General features: G+C 46.2%; 1 protein-coding gene across 4 annotated transcripts; it reads left to right on the forward strand.

Moving 5' to 3' along the window:
• Positions 1–8,726: 8,726 nt before the first annotated feature.
• Positions 8,727–19,729, forward strand: Serpina11 (serpin family A member 11). Of its 4 annotated transcripts, none has more exons than XM_020185378.2 (5): positions 8,727–8,882; positions 11,173–11,815; positions 14,365–14,638; positions 17,233–17,380; positions 19,390–19,729. In XM_020185378.2, exons 2-5 carry the CDS (start codon positions 11,176–11,178, stop codon positions 19,591–19,593), a joined length of 1,266 nt encoding a protein of 421 aa, XP_020040967.1. In that variant the 5' UTR covers positions 8,727–8,882; positions 11,173–11,175; the 3' UTR covers positions 19,594–19,729. The 4 variants fall into 4 exon arrangements, with proteins under 4 accessions (XP_020040967.1, XP_073923325.1, XP_073923323.1 ...); XM_074067224.1 differs by having other exon boundaries at positions 8,758–8,882; positions 11,606–11,815; XM_074067222.1 differs by having other exon boundaries at positions 8,768–8,910.
• Positions 19,730–20,180: the final 451 nt, after the last annotated feature.

The raw sequence follows: 20,180 nt of genomic DNA on the forward strand, positions 1-20,180 counted from the left end.
TCATGCAGCTGTTGACATGTCATTGGGTGGCAACCTTGCCTCTGGGACTTAGCCGGTCATTTTCAGATTAGCATCCCACAGTTATGCTGGAGCCCTGTTGCTGAATTCACATTTTAGGTTTATTGCAGTCATTACAGTAAGTGTGCAATGAGGGTACTTCCCCATAAGTCCCTGTTCCCAGGAGCTCCACCCCTGAAGAATGGAGATTTGCTGCCCAGCTGTGCTCTGGGAGACTGGTATTTTGAAGGCTGCTGGCTGGGATGACCGGGGTTGGGGTCCCTGCTCTCAGTTTGAGGACTTGTAGCCAATTAGAATAAGTATTGTAAAGGTATTGAGTAGAAACTGAGAGTTGGGAGTGAGCAGGTGCATTGGAGGGACAGATGGGAGTCCCTGAAGTCACCGTGTGTCACAGGTGGAATGGTAGAAACCAAGACTGAGATACAGGGAGGTAGGACGGTGTGGGAAGGGTATGTTGGCCAAGGAAAGCAGCCTAGGCGTGGTGAGGTGGAAGGAGACAGAAAGCCAGCGGAGTCCTCAGGCAGGAAAATGCCAGGAGTGTATGGCTTGTGAAGGTCTCTGGTTGCTGGATGCCTTCTGGACTCTAGTGCTGTCACCCTCTGGGTGCTCAGCCTCCTCCTTCCTCTGCATTCTGAGAGCCACTTGCAGTACCATCAACCGTGGTGACCCCATGGCACAGACAGCTCACACCCTTTGATTCATCCCCACCATCCTTCCTGCCCCCACTGGCAGGCGGCCTGTGCTGGCTTCTGGCCCCTGCACCTCTCAGCACTGAGGTGTCCCCGGCAACCTCTACGGAGCTCTTGCTCCTAAAAGACCCAAAGGCCCTTTCCCAGGGGCCTCACCCTTTGGGATGTGCCATGTGGAGACCTCAGACTGGCTTTCCCACAGAAGGAAATAAACCAGAAGGACTTGTGCTGGGAGCTGGCAGAAGCTTCAAAGGAGCTGAATGTTGTGATTGCACACTCCTGCTTTGCTTTGCAAACGGATAAGCAGAGACTTCAAGAGGGAGGAGAACTCACCCAGGTCACAGGGCTCCTGGGGCAGCATTAGAAATTTATAGGAGAAGCTCTAATGCTGCAGGGTCACCCACAACACCCTGCCCTAAGGCACTCCATAAAGGTCGAATTGAAGAACAAGCCATCCTCCCTCTCAGGAGCACACTGGCAGACACGGGGTCTCCTCCATTGTTCCAAGTCAGACAGGATGTCTACAATGGCATGAGATGCATGCCAGGTGCAAAGAACTAACGAGTGGCACTTTCTTTTTTCAGATTTTTTTATTGATGTACAACATTTTTTTAAATTTTATCATTTTTACATTTACTGACATGTGTATACACTGTTTGGGCCTCCTCCTCCCCCAATTCCCATACCTCCAGCCCCTGCCGCTTCCACACAGAACCTGTTCTGCCCTCTTATTCTCCAATTTTGTTGAGAAAACATAAGAGATAGTAAGAAAGACATAGCATTTTTGCTAATCTGAGCTAAAGGCAGCTGTATAGAGAGATTCCTAGCATTGCTTCCATGCGCATGCGCATGTATATTGCAATGTACATTGGCTCCTCTCTACCAGACCTCTTCACTACTTCCTGGCCCCTTTCCATAGAGGCCTCACCAGTTTAAGATTACTATATTTGCTCCTCTACAGTGGGCACATCAACCACATTCAAGTTTTAGGTTTCCTTCCCCTTCCCTGTTCCTCCTGTGCTCATTCTCTCCTTAGTGTGTGACCCATGTCCAATAATATTACTGCATTTGTTTTGGGTCTATAATCTGTATATGAGGGAGAACATGTGACTTTTGGCCTTCTGAGCCTGGCTAACTTCGCTTAAGATGATGCTCTCCATTTCCATCCATTTACTTGCGAATGACACAATTTCAATCTTCTTTGTGGTTGCATAAAATTCCATTGTGTATAAATATCACCTTTTCTTAATCCATTCATCAGTAGTGGGGCATCTTGGCTGTTTCCATAACTTGGCTATTGTGAATAGTGCCGCAATAAACATGGGTGTGCAGGTGCCTCTGGAGTAACCTGTGTCACAGTCTTTTGGGTATATCCCCAAGAGAGGTATTGCTGGATCATATGGCAGATCAATGTTTAGTTTTTTAAGAAGCCTCCAAATTTTTTTCCAGAGTGGTTGTCCTAGCTTACATTCCCACCAGCAGTGTACAAGAGTTTCTGTTTCCCCACATCCTCATCAACATTTGTTGGTGGTGGTGTTTTTGATGATGGCTATTCTAAAAGGAATGAGGTGGACTTAGTGTGGTTTTGATTTGCCAGAGATGGTGAACATTTTTTCATGTTTTTTGGCCATTTGAATTTCTTCCTTTGAAATAGTTGTTTAGTTCAGTTGCCCATTTCTTTATTGCTTCATTGATTTTTGGGAGTTCAGTTTTTTAAGTTCCCTATATATTCTGGTTATCAGTTCTTTGTCTGATGTATAGCCAGCGAATATTTTCTCCCACTCTATGGGTGGTCTCTTCAGTTTAGAGACCATTTCTTTTGTTGTGCAGAAGCTTTTTAATTTCATGTAATCCCATTTGTCCATCCTTTCTCTTAGTTGCTGGGCCGCTTGAATTCTACTGAGGAAATCCTTGCCTATACCTATTGCTTCCAGAGTATTCCCTGCTCTTTCCTTTACTAACTGCAAGGTTTTGGGTATGATATTAAGGTCCTTAATCCACTTTGAGTTGATACTGGTTCAGTGTGATAGGCATGGATCAGTTTCAGTTTTCTGCAGGCAGATAACCACTTTTCCCAGCAACATTTGTTGAAGAGACTGTCTTTTCTCCATCATATGTTTTTGGTGCCTTTGTCAAAAATAAGGTGGGCATAGCTGTGTGGATTCATATCCGGGTCCTCTGTTCTGTTCCACTGGTCTTCTTATCTGTTTTTGTGCCAGTACCATGCTGTTTTTATTCTATGACTCTGTAGTATAGTTTGAAGTCAGTTTGCTCAGTATTGCTCTGGCTATTCGTGGTCTTTTGTGTTTCCAAATGAGATTTAGGGTAGATTTTTCTATCTCTGCGATAAATGTCATTGGGATTTTGATGGGAATTGCGTTGAACACATAGATTGCTTTAGGTAGTATAGCTAATGGCACTTTCAAGTCATTATCAGAAGCCCTCATGGTTGGGATGGATAAGGGTTATCAGCCTCCCCCTGCAGCCTTGCTCCCAGGTGACAGTACATGGAAGCAGCCTCAGGTACTGCCCATTCAGACGTGTGTAAGCCAGTGGTGCAGGAGTTGTTCGAGCCAGCTCTGTCAGCCTGCAGCCTCAGCCCGCTGCCATGTGAGATGCCTTTCCATTTGTTTTCAGATGGACTCATATTGGTTTGGAATGTGTTTAAATCAAGTGTGGTAGGATGACAGAGACAGCAGCCTTTGAAGGAAGAGTTTGTCATTTAGAGTGCCCAAGAGGGCATGCCCACACCACGCCCTGGTGATCAGAGGCAGAGGGGCAAAGTGGGTGAGAGCACTGAGCACTGGGGTGATGGGAGGAGTCACCTCCTCACTGGTGGGGTGGATGCTCCCTATTGGGCAGGAAACAAAGTAGAGGTTGGAGGGTTTATAGAATGACTGTCATGCCTATGAAAATGCAGAGATGGTGTGAATGGAAATGACCTTGCCATTGGTTTGGTCCATGACTTCAAGATGCAAATCATCAATTACAGAATATCAAGAATGATTATCACACACAGCATGAATGCCTCACCCATGTCAAAGTGACAATACTCTAAAAGCAGATACAGCTAACTTAGTCTGAGCTGAGTGACAATACCTCCAAAGAGCATCTACACAAACAAAGCACACAAACATAGGTTCAGAGCCTGCATCCAGGATACCAGGCCATGAGCTGTTCATATAAGGTCAGAAGCACCTGTGCACTGAGAAACCCATGCATCTTACACACCACTCACCTCGTCTGTGGAAAATCTTTCTTTCTTCTTTTAACTACTCACTAGGTTTATTAGTGCCAACTCTGCTTGGCCAAGTTGTGCTATCACCCACTCCAGAGTGTGGGGTCTGATTAGTCTTTCAAATACTAACCAGCCCTTCAGTGTCTGTTGCTGAGCCATCCCAAGGCTGGTAACTAATCACCTTAGAATGTAAATAAAAGCAAAAGAGCACCCATTCTTAGCTGAATTATAGACAATGTGGCACCCCCCTCCCCTTCCGGACACCTGGGTGTGTAGGTTTTCTGGGTAGATGTCCCTTCTCTGTCTGCCCAGTGAATTGGTCAACAGGCACTTAGCTGAATTGAGCACCTCCTATGGACCAGGAGCGGCACTGAGGCTGAGTTTCACAAAATCCTACCTTTTGGAGTTTGCAGTCTGCCAGGAGGAGGATGGGGGGCACTGCCAGAGGGTGGTTCACATGGCCCTTCACTAAGATAAGCTATTCACATGGATCAAGAGCACTCATTTGGGTCCCCAAATGCACTGCAGCCACCCCAGCTCATATCCATACCCCACAGGGCACGAGCACAGGCAGGAGCTGCTCTTAGGATATGGCACTGGGGACTTCCTATGCAAGACAATTATATAGCATGGGGTCAAGAGGCAAAAGGGACCAAGCGTGGTGCTGGTGGCTCACCCCTGTAATCCTAGATACTCAAGAGGCAGAAATCAGGAGGATCATGGTTCAAAGCCAGCCCTGGGCAAATAGCTTGTGAGACCCTATCTCGAAAAAAGAAAAAAATCACACAAAAAAAGGACTGGTGGAGTAGCTCAAGGTATAGACCCTGAGTTCAAACCCAAGTACTACAAAAAAAAAAAAAAAGAGAGAGACAAAAGGGACCAAGCTCAGAAAGGAGGACTCTGAGAAGTCTCCCATCCAGCTCCCAGTCGGGTTAGAAACATAGCCCTATACCTCTGGCTGTACAACCTTTGGGTGTGGGACTAATCTCTCTGTGTTCCACTTTCCTCCTTTAAAACGCGTTGCTTTTAAGTCATCAAGGTGCCCTGTGAGTAACATACCAAAAAGTGCTTAGGAAAATTCTACCCCAAATTGTTGGTGCCCAGCGAATGAACCAGCAAATTGCTGTTCTCATTGTTACTCCTATCAGGAAAGTTCTAAAGCAAAGATGTCCCTGTCTAACTCATTTCCCAGCTGGGATTTTAGGGGATAAGCAGGCATCTATGAAGAATGTGTTCCCCCCCCTACCTCCTTCTCGTCCCTGTCTTCTCCATCCTCCAAGGCATCGTTGACACCACATGGCCAACACCCTCCATCCCACTCAGAGCTCAGAACCATCTACAAATGATGGCTCCCTTTGGGGTCCCAGGTGTGTGACTGATCTCTGGTGCCCGTACACTTCACAATATCCCCCACAGCCCAGAGGATCCCATGTAAAATGGGTTCAAAGGCCCAGCTTTCAAATGAAACATTACAAGACATCTTTATAAGTTGAAAACAAAAGCCCCAAGTCTCTCCAAGCCAGGGAACTTAAAAAATTACTTACGAACAGATACTGATGTTGCCATTCTTGATAAATAATCTCACTGAAGAGGTGAGGAAGAACATAAAGAATTTTTAAAAGTCCTTGCTCGTAAATTTGCTCACAGGCAGTTTAGTCCAGAATATGTTACCAAAGACAGGCAGCCACAGGGCTGGCAGAGTAGCTCAAGTGGTACAGCGCCAGCCTAGCAAGCATGAGGCCCTGAGTTCAAACCTCAATACCACCAAAAAGAAAAAAAAAATTAAACCCTGGGTACTGGTAGCTCACACCTATAATCCTAGCTACTCAGGAAACAGAGATCAGGAAGATTGTGGTTTGAAGCCGACCCTGGGCAAACAGTTTGTGAGACCCTATCTCTAAAATAATCAAAACCAAAACGGGGCTGTGAAGTAACTCAAGTGGTAGAGTGCCTACCTAGCAAGTGTGAGACCTGGAGTTAAAACCCTAGTACACCCAAAAATGAATAAATAAGCAAATAAAACAAGCAAGACAGACAGCCAGAGCCAGGGAGCTCTGGATTGCTCACAGAGTGCTGGACAACTTAAAGGTTACTTGCACTCCTGAGAGATGCTATGTATGCCCTCTCCCATCTCCCCGCAACAAGCTCCACTTTATAAGGTCTAAGTTTACGAGGCGCCCAGCAGAGGGCAGAAGCAAAGCAGACCTGGAGAGGAACTGTTTAGTTGCACTTTGTCCTTGTCTCTATCAGAAACTGAAGAGCGTAGCAAAAGTCTACTAGATCATGGGAAGGATGGCTTTGTTTTGCTGCAGTCTGTCACACAGCCTCATTGCATGGAAAATTGAATGAATGATGGCCTGCCACGAAATGGCATAACTTTGGCTAGAATTCAGAGAACTATTTTTCCCTTACATGTCTAAAAAACCAAAACTAAACCGTGATTATCCATTCACACTTTTGAGGGTGAGGAATCAGATCAGGGCTTCACCAGGTGACTCTTCCGTTGCACACGCTGCCTGCTGAGGCTCGCAGTTGGCTGTTTTCACCAGTGGCTGGGTGGGCAGCCTGGAAGTCTGGGAAACCTTCACCGACACGTCTGGCATGTCATTGCTTTGCCTTATGCTTCTCTCTTCACATGGCGAACTTAGGTTTCTCATGGCAGATGGTTTCAAGGTAGTTAAACCTTGGTAGGGTGACAGCTTAAGCACAGTGGCTGTCTTCCAACAGGAAGTTTTCCAAGTGCCACTCCTGCTAAGGCCAACCTTGGAGGTTACGAGGCATCACTTTCATTTCATCCTAGTCAACCAGTCAGGTCTTGGGGCCAAATTCATATTCGAGAGGAAGAAAAATGGATTCCAACTCTTGATCAGGACAGAAAAGTCCCATAGCAAATGCCTGGCCATTTCTGGAAATGCACTATCACAGAGTGAGACTCAGAGGCTCTTTCGTGTTTTTCTTCCTAGGAACTCAAGCAAGTACCTGCACAGAGTGGAATAGGGAGACACTTAACATTCTTAATCAGGAAAGACTTTTGGAGAAAAAGAAATACAGAGTTGGGCTCTTAGATAAAAAGGTTTTTTTTTTTTTTTTTTTTTTTACCCAGTATCATTTATTTAAAAAATAACAACGCCCTCCTGGAGTGAGGCACTTCTCTGTGACCCTGCAGCTATGGCCATCTTGGAGGTCTCGGTTGGCCCTCTGATGCTTGAACTTGGGGCATCATGCCCAGATAATCCCACTGGTCCCGGGAGAAGGGTGAGAGACTCTGGAGCAGAGGTGCTTAGAGTATCACCCCACCTAGCTCAGGCTAAGTCAGCTGACCTGCACACAGTGCCCTCCCCAGACTGCAAAGCCCTCAAATGAGCAGTCAGGAATTCAGTGGGAGGGACTGAGGTAAGCCTCAGTCACCTAAGGCACCAGTGTGAGCACAGGCACTGCCAGGCTCGTGGAAGGGATTCCGGCTGCACTGGAAAGATTCTCTTGTCCAGATTGCTGGGGATAAACTCCATTCAGCCAGGGAGCAGAAATAGGATGTTTGGGAGATGCTGCATGGCCTCTGCATATAAAACCATGTGTAATACATGCCAAGTTTATATAATGTTTATTTCAGAGACCTGATTGCAGTCTCTACTACTTCCTATTAATTTCTTCCTAGAGACCTATATTAACAAAATCTTTATCATTTGCCTCTTCCTGCATAACCAATGACTGTTAGATTTAGTAGCTTAGTACAACAAATTGCTTCTGCATGCCAGGAATCAGAGAGTGGCTTCTGGCCTCTCATGAGATCTGAGTCCAGGCGTCAACCTCCTTCAGAGCAGCTTTGCTCCTCATATAGAACAAAGCTTAGAAGAGCCAGAACAGGTGAGGATCAGACAGTACCAGCTCTTTCCAATGCTGCTCCAGGGAGAAAATAGAACAGGGAGCATTTTGACAAATATAGACTCAAAGGCACCTCCTCCCCTCCCCATTGGAGAAGCAGATTCAGTCTCCTAGGATACTTTATGCTTTAAAAGTGGTTGATAAAGTTTACTGGTAGAATGAAATAGTTCTCTTTTTTTTTTTTTGAGACGGTCTGACTCTGTGATCCAGGATGGCCTCAAACTTGCTATGTAGCCCAAGCTGAAAGCACCATCCTCCTGCTCCAGCCTCCCAAGTGCTAGGATTACAAGTGTGTATAAACTACTACACCAGCTTGAATAATTCTCATTTTTAACAGAAATGTTTTACTGGCTTTTGACTTTGAACAAGAACAAGATACATGGTTTATCTAAGAAAGTTGGAAACTATAAAAAATCTAAGAAGAACACAAATCACTTCCATTCCATCACCAAGAGGTTTTCTCTTTAAAAATATTCATTTAGTTCCAGGTTTCCTTCTAGATATTCGGGAGACATGAGTGAACAAGAGCCAAGATCCCACTTTATGGGGCTTTTACAGCAGGAGAGAGACCTTGCACTATTTACTGAACTTCCCTCCCAACCCATGGATTATATTACTAGAAGTGTCCAGAAAACACTGGAGTGGTTTGGTGTGGTGGTAAAAGCTTGAAACAACTTGGGAGCAAGTTATTTGCCTGCATAGAGCTTGGGTCTTCCATCTGTAATGTTGGGATGGCCAGGCCTTGCCCACATTCTCATTCCCAGAATAACTGGATCCTATAAAGTCACTTCAACATCACCCCAACCCCCAGCCCATCATGACCAGTGTCAGAACATCCTCCTACCCAGCAGGCCTGAAGCACGGGTTACCTGCTTGTTTGTGTGACAGACACTTTGAAAAAACATCCCTTCCCATTTGCTGCATCTGCCTTCAAACAAGTTCCAGGAACTGACCTGACAAATATTGACCAGGCTGCTGTGGTCTTCAAACACCACTTTCCTGTGGGCAGGAGGCCGTGCCGGGCTGGGAACTGGACCCAGTTCAGTGTCTGCTCCGTGAGTACTATGCTCATCTGCAAGGAAGGCAGGTCTCTCTCCCTCTCTCTCTCTCTCCCTCTCTGTGTGTGATTGTGTGTGTGTGTGAGTCCCCTGAACACTGTACTAAGTATTCTCTGAGTCTTGAGCCAGAACTTCCAGTTTTGACTTCAAAAACCAGTTTGGACTTTGAAAAGTTTTCCATAACATTTTATGGAAAACTTGATCTTCAAAAATTTTGAGAGAACTTTAAATATTCCCAGCAGACAAATAAGAAAATGGGACAGTGCAACCCAAAGTGAAGTGTCAAAATTTACTAGAAACTCTGAAATGGAAAAGGGTCAGCCCTAAGGGGAGCTGAATCCTGCTCCTACTTCTTACCAGGTGTTTGGCCTCACCTTGAGTTTCAATTTCTCCAAATGGAATAAGAATCCCTGTGCCTAAAAGTTCTCATAGGATTAAATTAAACAACACAAAACAAGTGTTTCTCTGCAGTTGGGCAAGACTATTCTTCATTGCTTGTGACTTTTCTGGGCATTTCAATAGCTTTCATGTGTGTGAGTCTGACCTAGTAAACACCAGCAGCACCCCTCCTTCAGTGGTTGATATGACCCCAAATACCACCCCCTATACCCCTCCCCCTGCATTTGCAAACACCCCTGTCTGCAAACCAGTGATGCCATGCATCCAATATCCTTAGCCTTAAATAAACTACTAATGGAAATTTTATAATTAACAAATGGGGTGGGGGGGGGTCTCAGTTTCCTCCCAGAATCTTTCTGGAAAAGGAAGTAAGAAGTGAGTTAGATTATCATTGTACCTGGCCCTGGTGGAAAGGCAGGAAAAGTTCCATGGTGTCTTTTCCCTTTGCAGGGTGCTTTATTTGTTGCATAGCACATAATTCTTGAGTGCCCCCATGTAGAGGTGGCTCTGTGACTTGCACTTTGTGAAAGGAGACACTGAGTTTCAAAGACAGTGTCATAGTGGGTTGCTGCAGAGCCTTGTTGTAGTACAGGCCTCCTGGCTACAGTGCAGTCCTCTTTGGGCAACAGACCCGTCTGCGAGTCTGGGGGTCCTGGGGTGCAGTGTGTAGGAAAAGGTTTTGAGTATAATGGGTTAAGAGGGATAAACCAGAAGTAGCTTGTTTTTTATTTCACCTAAGGGCAGGCCAATATTTAAATTGTTCTGCATCTTCAAAGCTTGCCACCCAAGGAAAATACCAAGCATGCAGGTACTGCCATGAGGTGACCAACAGTGAGCTGTGCTGGAGAGAGGACATGACCTTGGGAAAGTGCCCACTGCACTTTAGCCAGCAAGCTGTTTGAACATAACAGATAAGGAGACAACATTCATGCCTCGTGGACAGCTGGCCTTTGTGGTTCGGCAGGGGATTCCAGCACCAGAAGCCTTAAACCATCTGCAGCAATGTGCTCTCTCAGTGCCACAGTAGTTGTAACTGACCCTGAGAGGTCATCTGTCAGGGCAAAAATTACTAAAAATCCTGAGTACGATACAGATGTCTTCAGGACAAACTAACCAGGATCCACGGTCAGGGGCGATGGAAGAGTGGGAGGGCTGGTTCACAGGGAGCAGGAGGCCATCAGGATTGGAAGGACGCAGGCTTCTGTGCGACTGTAGGCTGTAGGAATCACCTGGAAGGGAAAATAAGGCAGTAGGCCTAAGCAGGGGTGTAATTGTCCACACTGCTGCTCTCTCTCTTCCAGTTCCTGCCTGAAGCCGGAGACTTTTCTCCCTCCACCATTGTGACCTCCTCTTCCAGCACATCCTGTGATTTAAACAAGAGCATAAGCAATAGGGCATTAGTTTGCAGCGGCTGCTTTGCAAAATACCCCACAATGTGTGGAGTTTAAACAGCAGACATTTTTGTCTATTCATGTCAGTTCTACAAGCTGGACATCAAGGTGTCAGCAGGGCTGTTCCCTGCTGAGGCCGTGAGGGAGACTGCTGCTCCAGGGAGAGAAGGGAGGGCAGAGGGAGGGAGGGAAGGGAGGGCAGAGGGAGGGAGGGAAGGAAGGAAAAGGGAAGGAAAAAAAGGAGGATAGACTATGAAAAATTTCCATACCCCAGAGTACTTTACTCAACAAAATCTATCACTTCCTGGAGCGGACAAGGGGCTGCTGCCCTGACTAAAGTCTAGAGGCCTACACACTCATCTGCCATCTTGTTCTCCACAGGGTATTGCATGGTCCTGCTGTGGGATTTAGTTTGAATGGTAGGGTTTCTATGCAAGGGCTGAGGAATGACAGGTTATCTGTGAAGAAGACTGATGTGTTTGCCATCTTGTTTTCAGAGGATGAGGACAGCCTGGCTATGGCTGCTGGGAACTGGGATCCTGGCCTCTATCCATTGCCAGCCCTTTCCTGCCCATGGAGACAAGAGTCTAGGGGTGCCTCAAATCCCCAGCCACCAGCTCTCAGAGCCAGCCCCTGCCTACCACAAAGTCACATCCACCATTACCAGCTTTGCTTTGCATCTGTATAAGCAGCTGGCAGCAGGTGTCCCAGGGAACATCCTCTTCTCCCCGGTCAGCCTCTCTAGCACCCTGGCCCTGCTCTCTCTTGGGGCCCAAGCTGACACCCCAGCTCGGATCCTGGAGGGCCTGGGCTTCAACCTCACAGAGACCCCAGCAGCTGACATCCACAGGGGCTTCCAGAGCCTCCTGCGTGCCCTTGACCTGCCAAGTCCCAAGCTGGAACTAAAAATAAGAAACTCCTTATTTCTAGACAAGCAGCTAAAGCCTCAGCAGCACTTTTTGGACCGTGTCAAGGAGCTGTATGGAGCCTTTGCTTTTTCCGCCAACTTCACAAATTCTGCCACCACTGGACAGATCAATGACTATGTGAAGAAGCAGACATACGGGCAGATCATCGACTGCCTCCAGGAGTTCAGCCAAGACACACTCATGGTTCTCCTCAACTACATCTTCTTCAAAGGTGAGGCCTTCTCAGTTTTGCCCTCCTCTGCAAGTAAACGCTCTCACTGCAGAAGGCGGCCAGCAGGCTTATCCAACCTTGTGAGACTTTGTGAGCCTCCTGGAAATTTTATGAGTAACAGCCAGGCACTGGTGGCTTGAGCCTGTAGTCCTAGCTACTTAGGAGGCAGAGATCAGGAGGATCAGGGTTTGAGGGCTGCCCCGGCAAATAATTCATGAGACCCCATCTCAAAAAAATAACTAGAGTAAAATGGACTAGAGGTGTGGTTTAAGTAATAGAACACCTGCTTTTCAAGCTTGAACTTCTGAGTTCAAACCCCAGTCCCACCAGAAAGAAAAATTATGAATAAGGCAGTCTTCCAGCCTTCATGTGGTGCATGTCCCAAGTGGGCAGGAAAAAAGTGAAGAGGCAACAGAGATCAGAGGACAGTGATGCTCTTTTTTGTGGGTACAGGCACATGGAATCTCAAGAGTGACCTCCACCCAGGCTTGGGATGCGAGGGAGAGCTACCTGGAAAAGGAGGCATCTAACCAGAGTCATGAAGAATGAGTTGGATATACTCAGGCGAAGGGGCTGTGGGATAGGGTGGAAGAAAAGGGTTTAGGTTGGGTAAAGAGGTCCATGAAAAGAATTTTCAAAGAACCGAAGTTCCTTTAGTTTGATGAGACATAGAACGCAATAGAGGCCTGCCTAGGGAGAGGGTCAAGTTGCCAAGCAGAGGTAACAGGGGACTGAGGATCCTAGATTTCATCCAGGGACCTGCAGAACTGCCAGAGTCTTAAGCAGTAGAATGGCACGATCACATCTGTTTTGAAAGATCACTGTGGCAGGGCATGGAGGTACATTTCTATAAACCCAGCTACTTAGGAGAACTGCAAGAGTCCAGGAATTTAAAACTAGCCTGGGCAGCACAGCAGGACACTGCCTCAAAAAAAAAAAGTGAGAAGCCATTCTGGGTACCATCTGGAAAATGGTTTGGAGGGAGGTGAGGATGGTAGAGGAGAGAAGTCTCTCAAAATGGTCCAAAGTAAAGCTGACGGTAGCCTCGAGTGAAGCTGTGGCTTTGGGAGAACAATATACACTACTCGATCATTGATTGGGTTGGGTATGGGGGACGACGTGACCCAGTTCCTTCCCTTGTCATGAAGACAAGTGCTTTTAGAAGGTGGGGTAGGGATAATTATAAGAAGTTTGAGACCAAGATGCCCCACCACTGACGAATGGATTAAGAAAATGTGGTATCTATACACAATGGAATTTTATGCAGCCATGAAGAAGAACGAAATGTTATCATTCGCTGGTAAATGGATGGAATTGGAGAACATCATTCTGAGTGAGGTTAGCCTGGCCTAAAAGACCAAAAATCGTATGTTCTCCCTCATATGTGGACATTAGATCAAGGGCAAACACAACCAGGGGATTGGACTATGAGCACATGATAAAAGCGAGAGCACACAAGGAGGGGTGAGGATAGGTAAGACACCTAAAAAATTAGCTAGCATTTGTTGCCCTTAACACAGAGAAACTAAAGCAGATACCTTAAAAGCAACTGAGGCCAATAGGAAAAGGGGAACAGGTACTAGAGAAAAGGTTAGATCAAAAAGAATTAACCTAGAAGGTAACACCCACGCACAGGAAATCAATGTGAGTCAATGCCCTGTATAGCTATCCTTATCTCAACCAGCAAAAACCCTTGTCCCTTCCTGTTATTGCTTATACTCTCTCTACAACAAAATTAGAAATAAGGGCAAAATATTTTCTGCTGGGTATTGGGGGGGGCGAGGGAGGGGGCGGAGTGGGTGGTAAGGGAGGGGGTGGGGGCAGGGGGGAGAAATGAACCAAGCCTTGTATGCACATATGAATAATAAAAGAAAAAGGAAAAAAAAAAAAGAAGTTTGAGAGATGAAACAATCAAGGTAGACCAGATTGCAACTGACAGATTGCTCACGTCTCTATCTTACTGGGCTTTTGTGCTATGCATCACATTCTATAAACTGAATTCTTTCTTTTATTAGGGAGTTGGGGGTGGAGGAAGAGCTCTTGTTCTTCTCTTTAGAACCTGGTTTTCTAGAGGTATCTGGGCAGAGAGAATCAGCCCAATGTGCAAAAAACCTGACCTGTGCAGTTAGAAGCAGGCCACTAATCCAGCGAAAATATTTCATGGCTCTGCAAATTAGGGTATTTAGAGAAATTCAAAAAAGACTCAGTTTCATCATCCCTAATATGGGGATAATAACATGTGTCTCTTAATGACTGTGATGACTTCAAGAAATGATGCCTTGTACACGATGGTACTTAGAAGATGGGAGCCCCTTCTTGTAGCCTCTTAAAAGTTAAATTTCCCTGAAAGGGAAGAAAAATCACAGGGGCTTACAGCTCAAGCTCTGGGGACCTGCTCTGGTGACTCCTGGCTCTATAGCCAGGCTATTCTCTACCTCCTACTTATGGACCCAAGAGGAATTCACTCCCTACTGCAGCTTTGTGGACATTTTCCCCCAGCTTGCTGTCTTGGCACCTGTGCTCATGCTTTTGTGGGTTTTTTTCCTCAGCCAAGTGGAAGCATCCTTTCGATCGCTACCAGACTCGAAAACAGGACAGCTTCTTCTTGAATGAGAGGACCTCCATCCGTGTCCCCATGATGCAACAAAGGGAAATGCACAGATTCCTCTATGACCAGGAGGTGGCGTGCACCGTCCTCCAGATAGAGTACAGTGGCACTGCCCTGTTGGTGCTGGTCCTCCCCGACCCGGGCAAAATGCAGCAGGTAGAGGCTGCTCTGCAGCCAGAGACCCTAAGAAAGTGGGGCCAACGTTTCCTGCCCAGGTGGGTACCAAGTGACAGGATGCCAGCAGCCTTTGCTCAAGAGAGGAGCAGATCTTGATTATCTCCAGTACCAATAGCACAACTTCTAGGATTGGTTCCGTCTTGTTCTTTACTCACTCCATGATCTTATGAAATTTTCTCTCCTCTTTGAGCCTCCAGTTTCTTCAACTATGAAAATAAGGACAAGATGCCAATCTCATTGGGTTGCTTGGAAAATTGAGCCAATACTTAGACCAGTATTCTAACATAGCATTCTTTCAGTATGAACCACTGTTTCTTCTTCCCCGATGTCCTTCTGGCCCTGATCTCCTTTCTTCTCGCTTCTTTTTTCTCCCCATAATAATTTAACACCAGAAAGTAGCTAACAATAGGCAAAAAAAATCAGATCAAGGACAATTCTTAACAATAATCATGACTCTGACAGAACAGTGTGTATGTTTAAAAGGAGTTTCTTTTTAATTAAAAATATTTAAGCAATTAAATATCAAGAGGAATAACAAAAGAATCAATATGTGACCCTTACCCCCTTGCTTTTGGTTTGCAGATTTGCCATGGTGACTTCATTGCAACTTCTTTTGGTCCCTAGGTTCCCATTCCTTGGCCAATCCCTTCCTGAGGGGCATCTTGTTTTATGGGGTGCTCTGGGATGGAATGTGATCCTTAGTTTCGCAGCAAGTTACCTTTTGCTACAAAACAAACCTTCCCAAAACTAACTAGCTTAAAGGAACAGCTATCACCTCTCTTGGTTCTCTGGGTAAACTGGGCTCAGTGGGGCTGTTCTCATTCATTGGGGTCTGGTGGTGGCTGGGGCAGAGCCACTGAAGTCTCCTTCACTCGTGTGTCTGGTGCCTGGGCAGGGTTGGCTGGAAGACATTAGGACTCTCCATAGGCTAGCTTAGCACACCAGGTCAGGGCTCCAAGAGGAAGTCCTTCAAAAGACAGAAAATGAAAGCTACTGTTCTTAAGACTTGGGTTCGTCAATAAGCAGTGTCACTTGTGCCATATCGTATTGATCAGAACAGTCACAGTATCCACTACTTTTTTTTTCAGTACTGGAGAATGCACTCGGGGTACTCCACCATTTGAGCCACATCCCCAGCACTTTTGCTTTCAGTTTATTTTTCAGTTACAGTCTCAATAGCTTTGCCTGGACTGGCACAGACTAGTAGGTTTTCCATCAAGAAGGGTTTGGTTTGATTTCTTCTCATTTTGATCATAGAAAAGCAAAACCAATCCAAGTTACTCTCTAAATCTCAAGTGTTCCCTGGGTCAGAACTACATTGTCATAGCAGACATCTTCATGGGTTTTCAGACAAGAAAACTCCAGACTCTGCCATCTTCCTCCCATTCAGGTGTGAGGAAGCTTTAGCTTGCCCTGGGGAATCATGCTTTATGGTTCATCTGTTCACTTACATTTTGGGGGCACCTACTATGTGCTGGACTCTCTACCAGACCCCACTGTAAGACTACTCAATATCCCCTCCACCACCCCCCAGCCCCTACCAATGGCCTGGGGCCGGCCCAACCAAGTGCTACCTGTGAAAAACGTAGCAAGGAGGCTGAGATGTCCTTCTGCTTCCATTAGGATCTGGACCCTCATATTGCCCAGGTGCTAAACTGGCAACGGTAACCTGGATTGGATTCTCCAATTCTGTTAGAGGCAGAAGTTTTCATGTTGGTTATTAACTACTCAAATTTGCAGGTGCCCTGGCAATTATCAAATGACATTTAAGAAGAGAAGGATAGATTTGCTATGGGTTAAAATTCCTTTAATTTACCCCAGGGCTTGTAGAAATCCAATAGTAAAAGAAAAAGAGTTGTTCTGGGGCTTTGTGACTCACATTTAACACAAATGCCCTCTCACCAGAACCTCTGACAGTCCTGTAGGCACTCTGCCATTTTACAGATGAGAAAATAAAGGTCAGATGGATGGAAGATAATGGTGGCTTATATTAGGGCAATGACAGTAAATGGATAGTGTGTGTGTGTGTGTGTGTGTGTAAGTTTGTTTTTCATTAGCATACATTCATTATACAAAAGAACAGTTTCATTGTGACATCTTCATACATGCACATTACACACTTTGATCATACTCACCCCCTGGTTTCCTCTCTTGCCCCACCCCCATCCCATCCTCTTTCCCTTCAGTAGATGGATATAAGACATAGTTTGTTACCACCAAAAAAAAAAAAAAGATGGTTTGGTACTTGAGCCAACAGAACTTGCTGGTGTATCAGATGTGAGGTGGAAACGCCAATAGTATTTACTTCACATGATCTCATGTGAATTCAATCAATTAAGCCTTGTAAAATCCTAGCTCATATCTGGCACCTAGAAAGCCCTCCACAAAGGCGGGGAAGATCTTAGACAGATGGCTAAGGCAGAGTCCTCTCAGATTCAGGCACGAGACTTCTGTGAGATCCAAAGCAGAGGGAGCGCTGGGTGTTAGGAGTGGAAGGTTCTGCCACAGCCAGTCATGTTGTAGGAAGACTGATTGGCCCATGTGCCAGGAACCCTTCTCTCCCACACAGCTCAGGCTGCCAGCAGTGCATGTGACATGTCAGTACCATTTCTCTGTCTGATTCTCTCTGCAGTCTGTTGGACCTGCACTTGCCAAGGTTTTCAATTTCTGGAACATATAACCTGGAAGAGATCCTTCCCCAAATTGGTCTCACAAACATATTTGATATGGAAGCTGACATATCAGGAATCACAGGGCAACCCAACAAGACCATCTCCCGGGTAAGGTGGTGAGTGTGGACGTGGTGGGGGGAGGGGAGGTCTTTCTCCTCTCACACAAGGTGCATTTGAAAACCAAGTTCCCTGTTCTTTTCAACACCGCAACCTTTCTGGCTTCATAAACTCTCAATTCTCTTTCCACTTCCCCTTCTCCTGGGTCTACAATCTTCAGGGCAGGAATACAGGATTCTGAATGGAGTAGATGCTCATTTGAGGTCATTCACTTAGCAAGAACATTCCCAGGGGTGGAGTGGCTTTGTTTTTACACCTAACACTTCCTCTCGGGAAGCCGGGAGGGTCCCTCTGTCTTTGTTACAGCTATAGAGAGTCAGAGGACATGAACAGGAGGTGTATCAATTAGCTTTGCAGCAGTCAGAAACAACCCTTATGTTTCAGTGCTTTACCACAAGATAGGCCTATCTACTGCTCATGCAACATGTCAGCTCACTACCATGGCTACAGATCTGCTTCACGAAACTTCTTCCTTCCAGGATGGAGGTTAAAGGAGAAGCCCCTGTTTGAGCCCTACCATTCTCAGAGGAGAGGGTAAAACACGAGGAAGTGTGCAATGCTCTTAACATCTTCCCCCGCATGTGGCCTAAGTCATGGACTCCCATGTCACTGGCTAAAGCAAGTCCCACTTTCAAGACAATTACCAATGGGGGAGGGGCACATGGAATGGGCAAGGATTGAGAACCTTCTAACAAGAAGGGAGACTTGGTATCTGGGAATAATAATTGTGATCTTTTATAGGAAGAAGAGCAGCTAATGCCCTTCCCTGGGCTTGGCTGCTTTTTTGTTTTGTTTTAGGATAGAGTTGTTTGTTACCATTTGAGTTTGTTAGGAAATTCATATTCACTTGGGAAAAAATTTCATTTGGGAAAAAACAGCTAGGGGTTGAATGTGCAACCAAGGCCACTGGGACATGGTCCTGCACGTGTGTGTGTGTGTGCGTGCGTGTGTGCATTGTGTGTGTAAGTGCACCTGTGTGTATTGTGATGTGCGTGGTGTGTGTGTGTATACGTTGCACAGTGTGTGTGCATGTGTACTGTGCCTGTGGTAGATGTGAGTGTGTGTGTGTGTGTGTGTGTGTGTGTGTGTGTGTGAAGGATGAACAAGAAGGAAAAAGAAATAGGTCAGCTTTTTAAAGAACTTGTTTCAGTGACCTTAAATGCGGCATTTATTTTTCCATAGACCCTTTTAGAACATCCAGGCCATTTTTTTCAACTTCTTTCAAAACCTCAGAATCTTTTCTTCCTGAGAAGTTGTGTGAAAATGAGGCTAAAAAAAGAGAAAATTCTCACATGGAGGTCCTCAGAGGGCCTGGTTCCAGAGAGCTCATTTAGAACATTGATTTAGGCCAACCAGTCATTTTTTTTTCTTTTATTATTCATATGTGCATACAAGGAGGCTTGGGTCATTTCTCCCCCCTGCCCCTACCCCCTCCCTTACCACCCACTCCACCTCCTCCCTCTCCCCCCCACCCCCTCGATACCCGGCAGAAACTATTTTGCCCTTATCTCTAATTTTATTGAAGAGAGAGTATAAGCAATAATAGGAAGGAACAAGGGTTTTTGCTGGTTGAGATAAGGATAGCTATACAGCGCATTGACTCCAACCAGTCATTTTAAAGGAGAGAAAACAGAGCCTTGGACAGGTTAAGTGCAGCTCAAAGAACACAAATGACTTGCAGGCCTGAGCCCCTGTGCCCACGAACTGAAGAGATGCTTGTGAAGGTAGCCATTGGGTTCATAGCCTACTGAGACTCAGCAGCCTGAGTTGGCTCAGGCCCATTTGTCTCCCTGCCAAAGGGCACTTGGCACTTTAGGCCAAACCCTCAGGAGTGAGAGAAAATGGAGAGAGGCAGGAGGGTGAAGAGGTAAAGCCCAGAGCTGCTTCCTAAGCAGGCTGGGCCTGAACAGGACTCTGCTCCATCTCCCTGGTGCCACAGAACAACCTCTGCCCTCAAAGCTCCCTGGATTGATGCCATCTCTGTCCCTCTTCTCTCCTAGGTGTCACACAAGGCAGTGGTGGACATAAATGAGAAGGGAACTGAGGCAGGGGCTACCTCTGGCCTCCTCTCTCAGCCCCCACCCCTGAACATGACATCGGTCCCTTTTGCCCAGTTCAACAGGCCTTTTCTGCTACTTCTCTGGGAGGTGACCACCCAGAGTCTGCTCTTCCTGGGAAAAGTGGTCAATCCTGCTGCGGGGTGACCATGATGGGAGGCCAGGGCTTTTCTCTCCCCAACCAAGCAGGAAGGTCAGCCCCAGCCTGCACGGTGGAACACCTGTGTGGACCCGAGCATCAGTGTGTATAGATTCTAATAAAGTTGACCTTAAGGCCTGTGAACACCAAGGACCTGTGCTTATGAGGCAAGGCAATGCTCAGAGCAGCTTCTAAGCTTTCCCTCCATGGTCATCTCAAACTTAGTGTTAACTGCAATTAAAAAACTGGAAATGAAAACAGCCCTCATATTATAGCCACCAGTGCCACTTCTGTGGTAGATCCTTGCTGAGTTTCCTTTCTGTAAGGTCAGAGAAAGACACAGAGAAAACGAGGAGGAATGAGCGAGTTTCAGTGACCAACCTGGACTGACAGCCAAGTGATGTCACTTGCTTGACATCATGGGTTGTCCAAGCAAGTGACATCACTTGGACATCATGGGTTTGCTTGGACATCATGGGTTGGATTACTCTGAGGGGACATTGGTCAAGGGGCAGGAGCTCCAAACCATGTACCATGAGAAAAGGGGTGTGAGGACAGGCAATCATGAGTCAGTCAGCAACAGAGGCCAAATTCA

The sequence above is a fragment of the Castor canadensis genome, chromosome 3, assembly GCF_047511655.1.
Source record: "Castor canadensis chromosome 3, mCasCan1.hap1v2, whole genome shotgun sequence".
Taxonomy (NCBI): domain Eukaryota; kingdom Metazoa; phylum Chordata; class Mammalia; order Rodentia; family Castoridae; genus Castor; species Castor canadensis.

Excerpts from the sequence above, each read along its gene's own strand:
- Serpina11 (XM_020185378.2), top strand. The coding sequence starts at position 11,176 with ATGAGGACAGCCTGGCTATGGCTGCTGGGAACTGGGATCCTGGCCTCT. Across the intron at positions 14,639-17,232 it reads GGCCAACGTTTCCTGCCCAG|TCTGTTGGACCTGCACTTGC; the intron begins GTGGGTACCAAG and ends TTCTCTCTGCAG. Across the intron at positions 17,381-19,389 it reads CCAACAAGACCATCTCCCGG|GTGTCACACAAGGCAGTGGT; the intron begins GTAAGGTGGTGA and ends CTTCTCTCCTAG.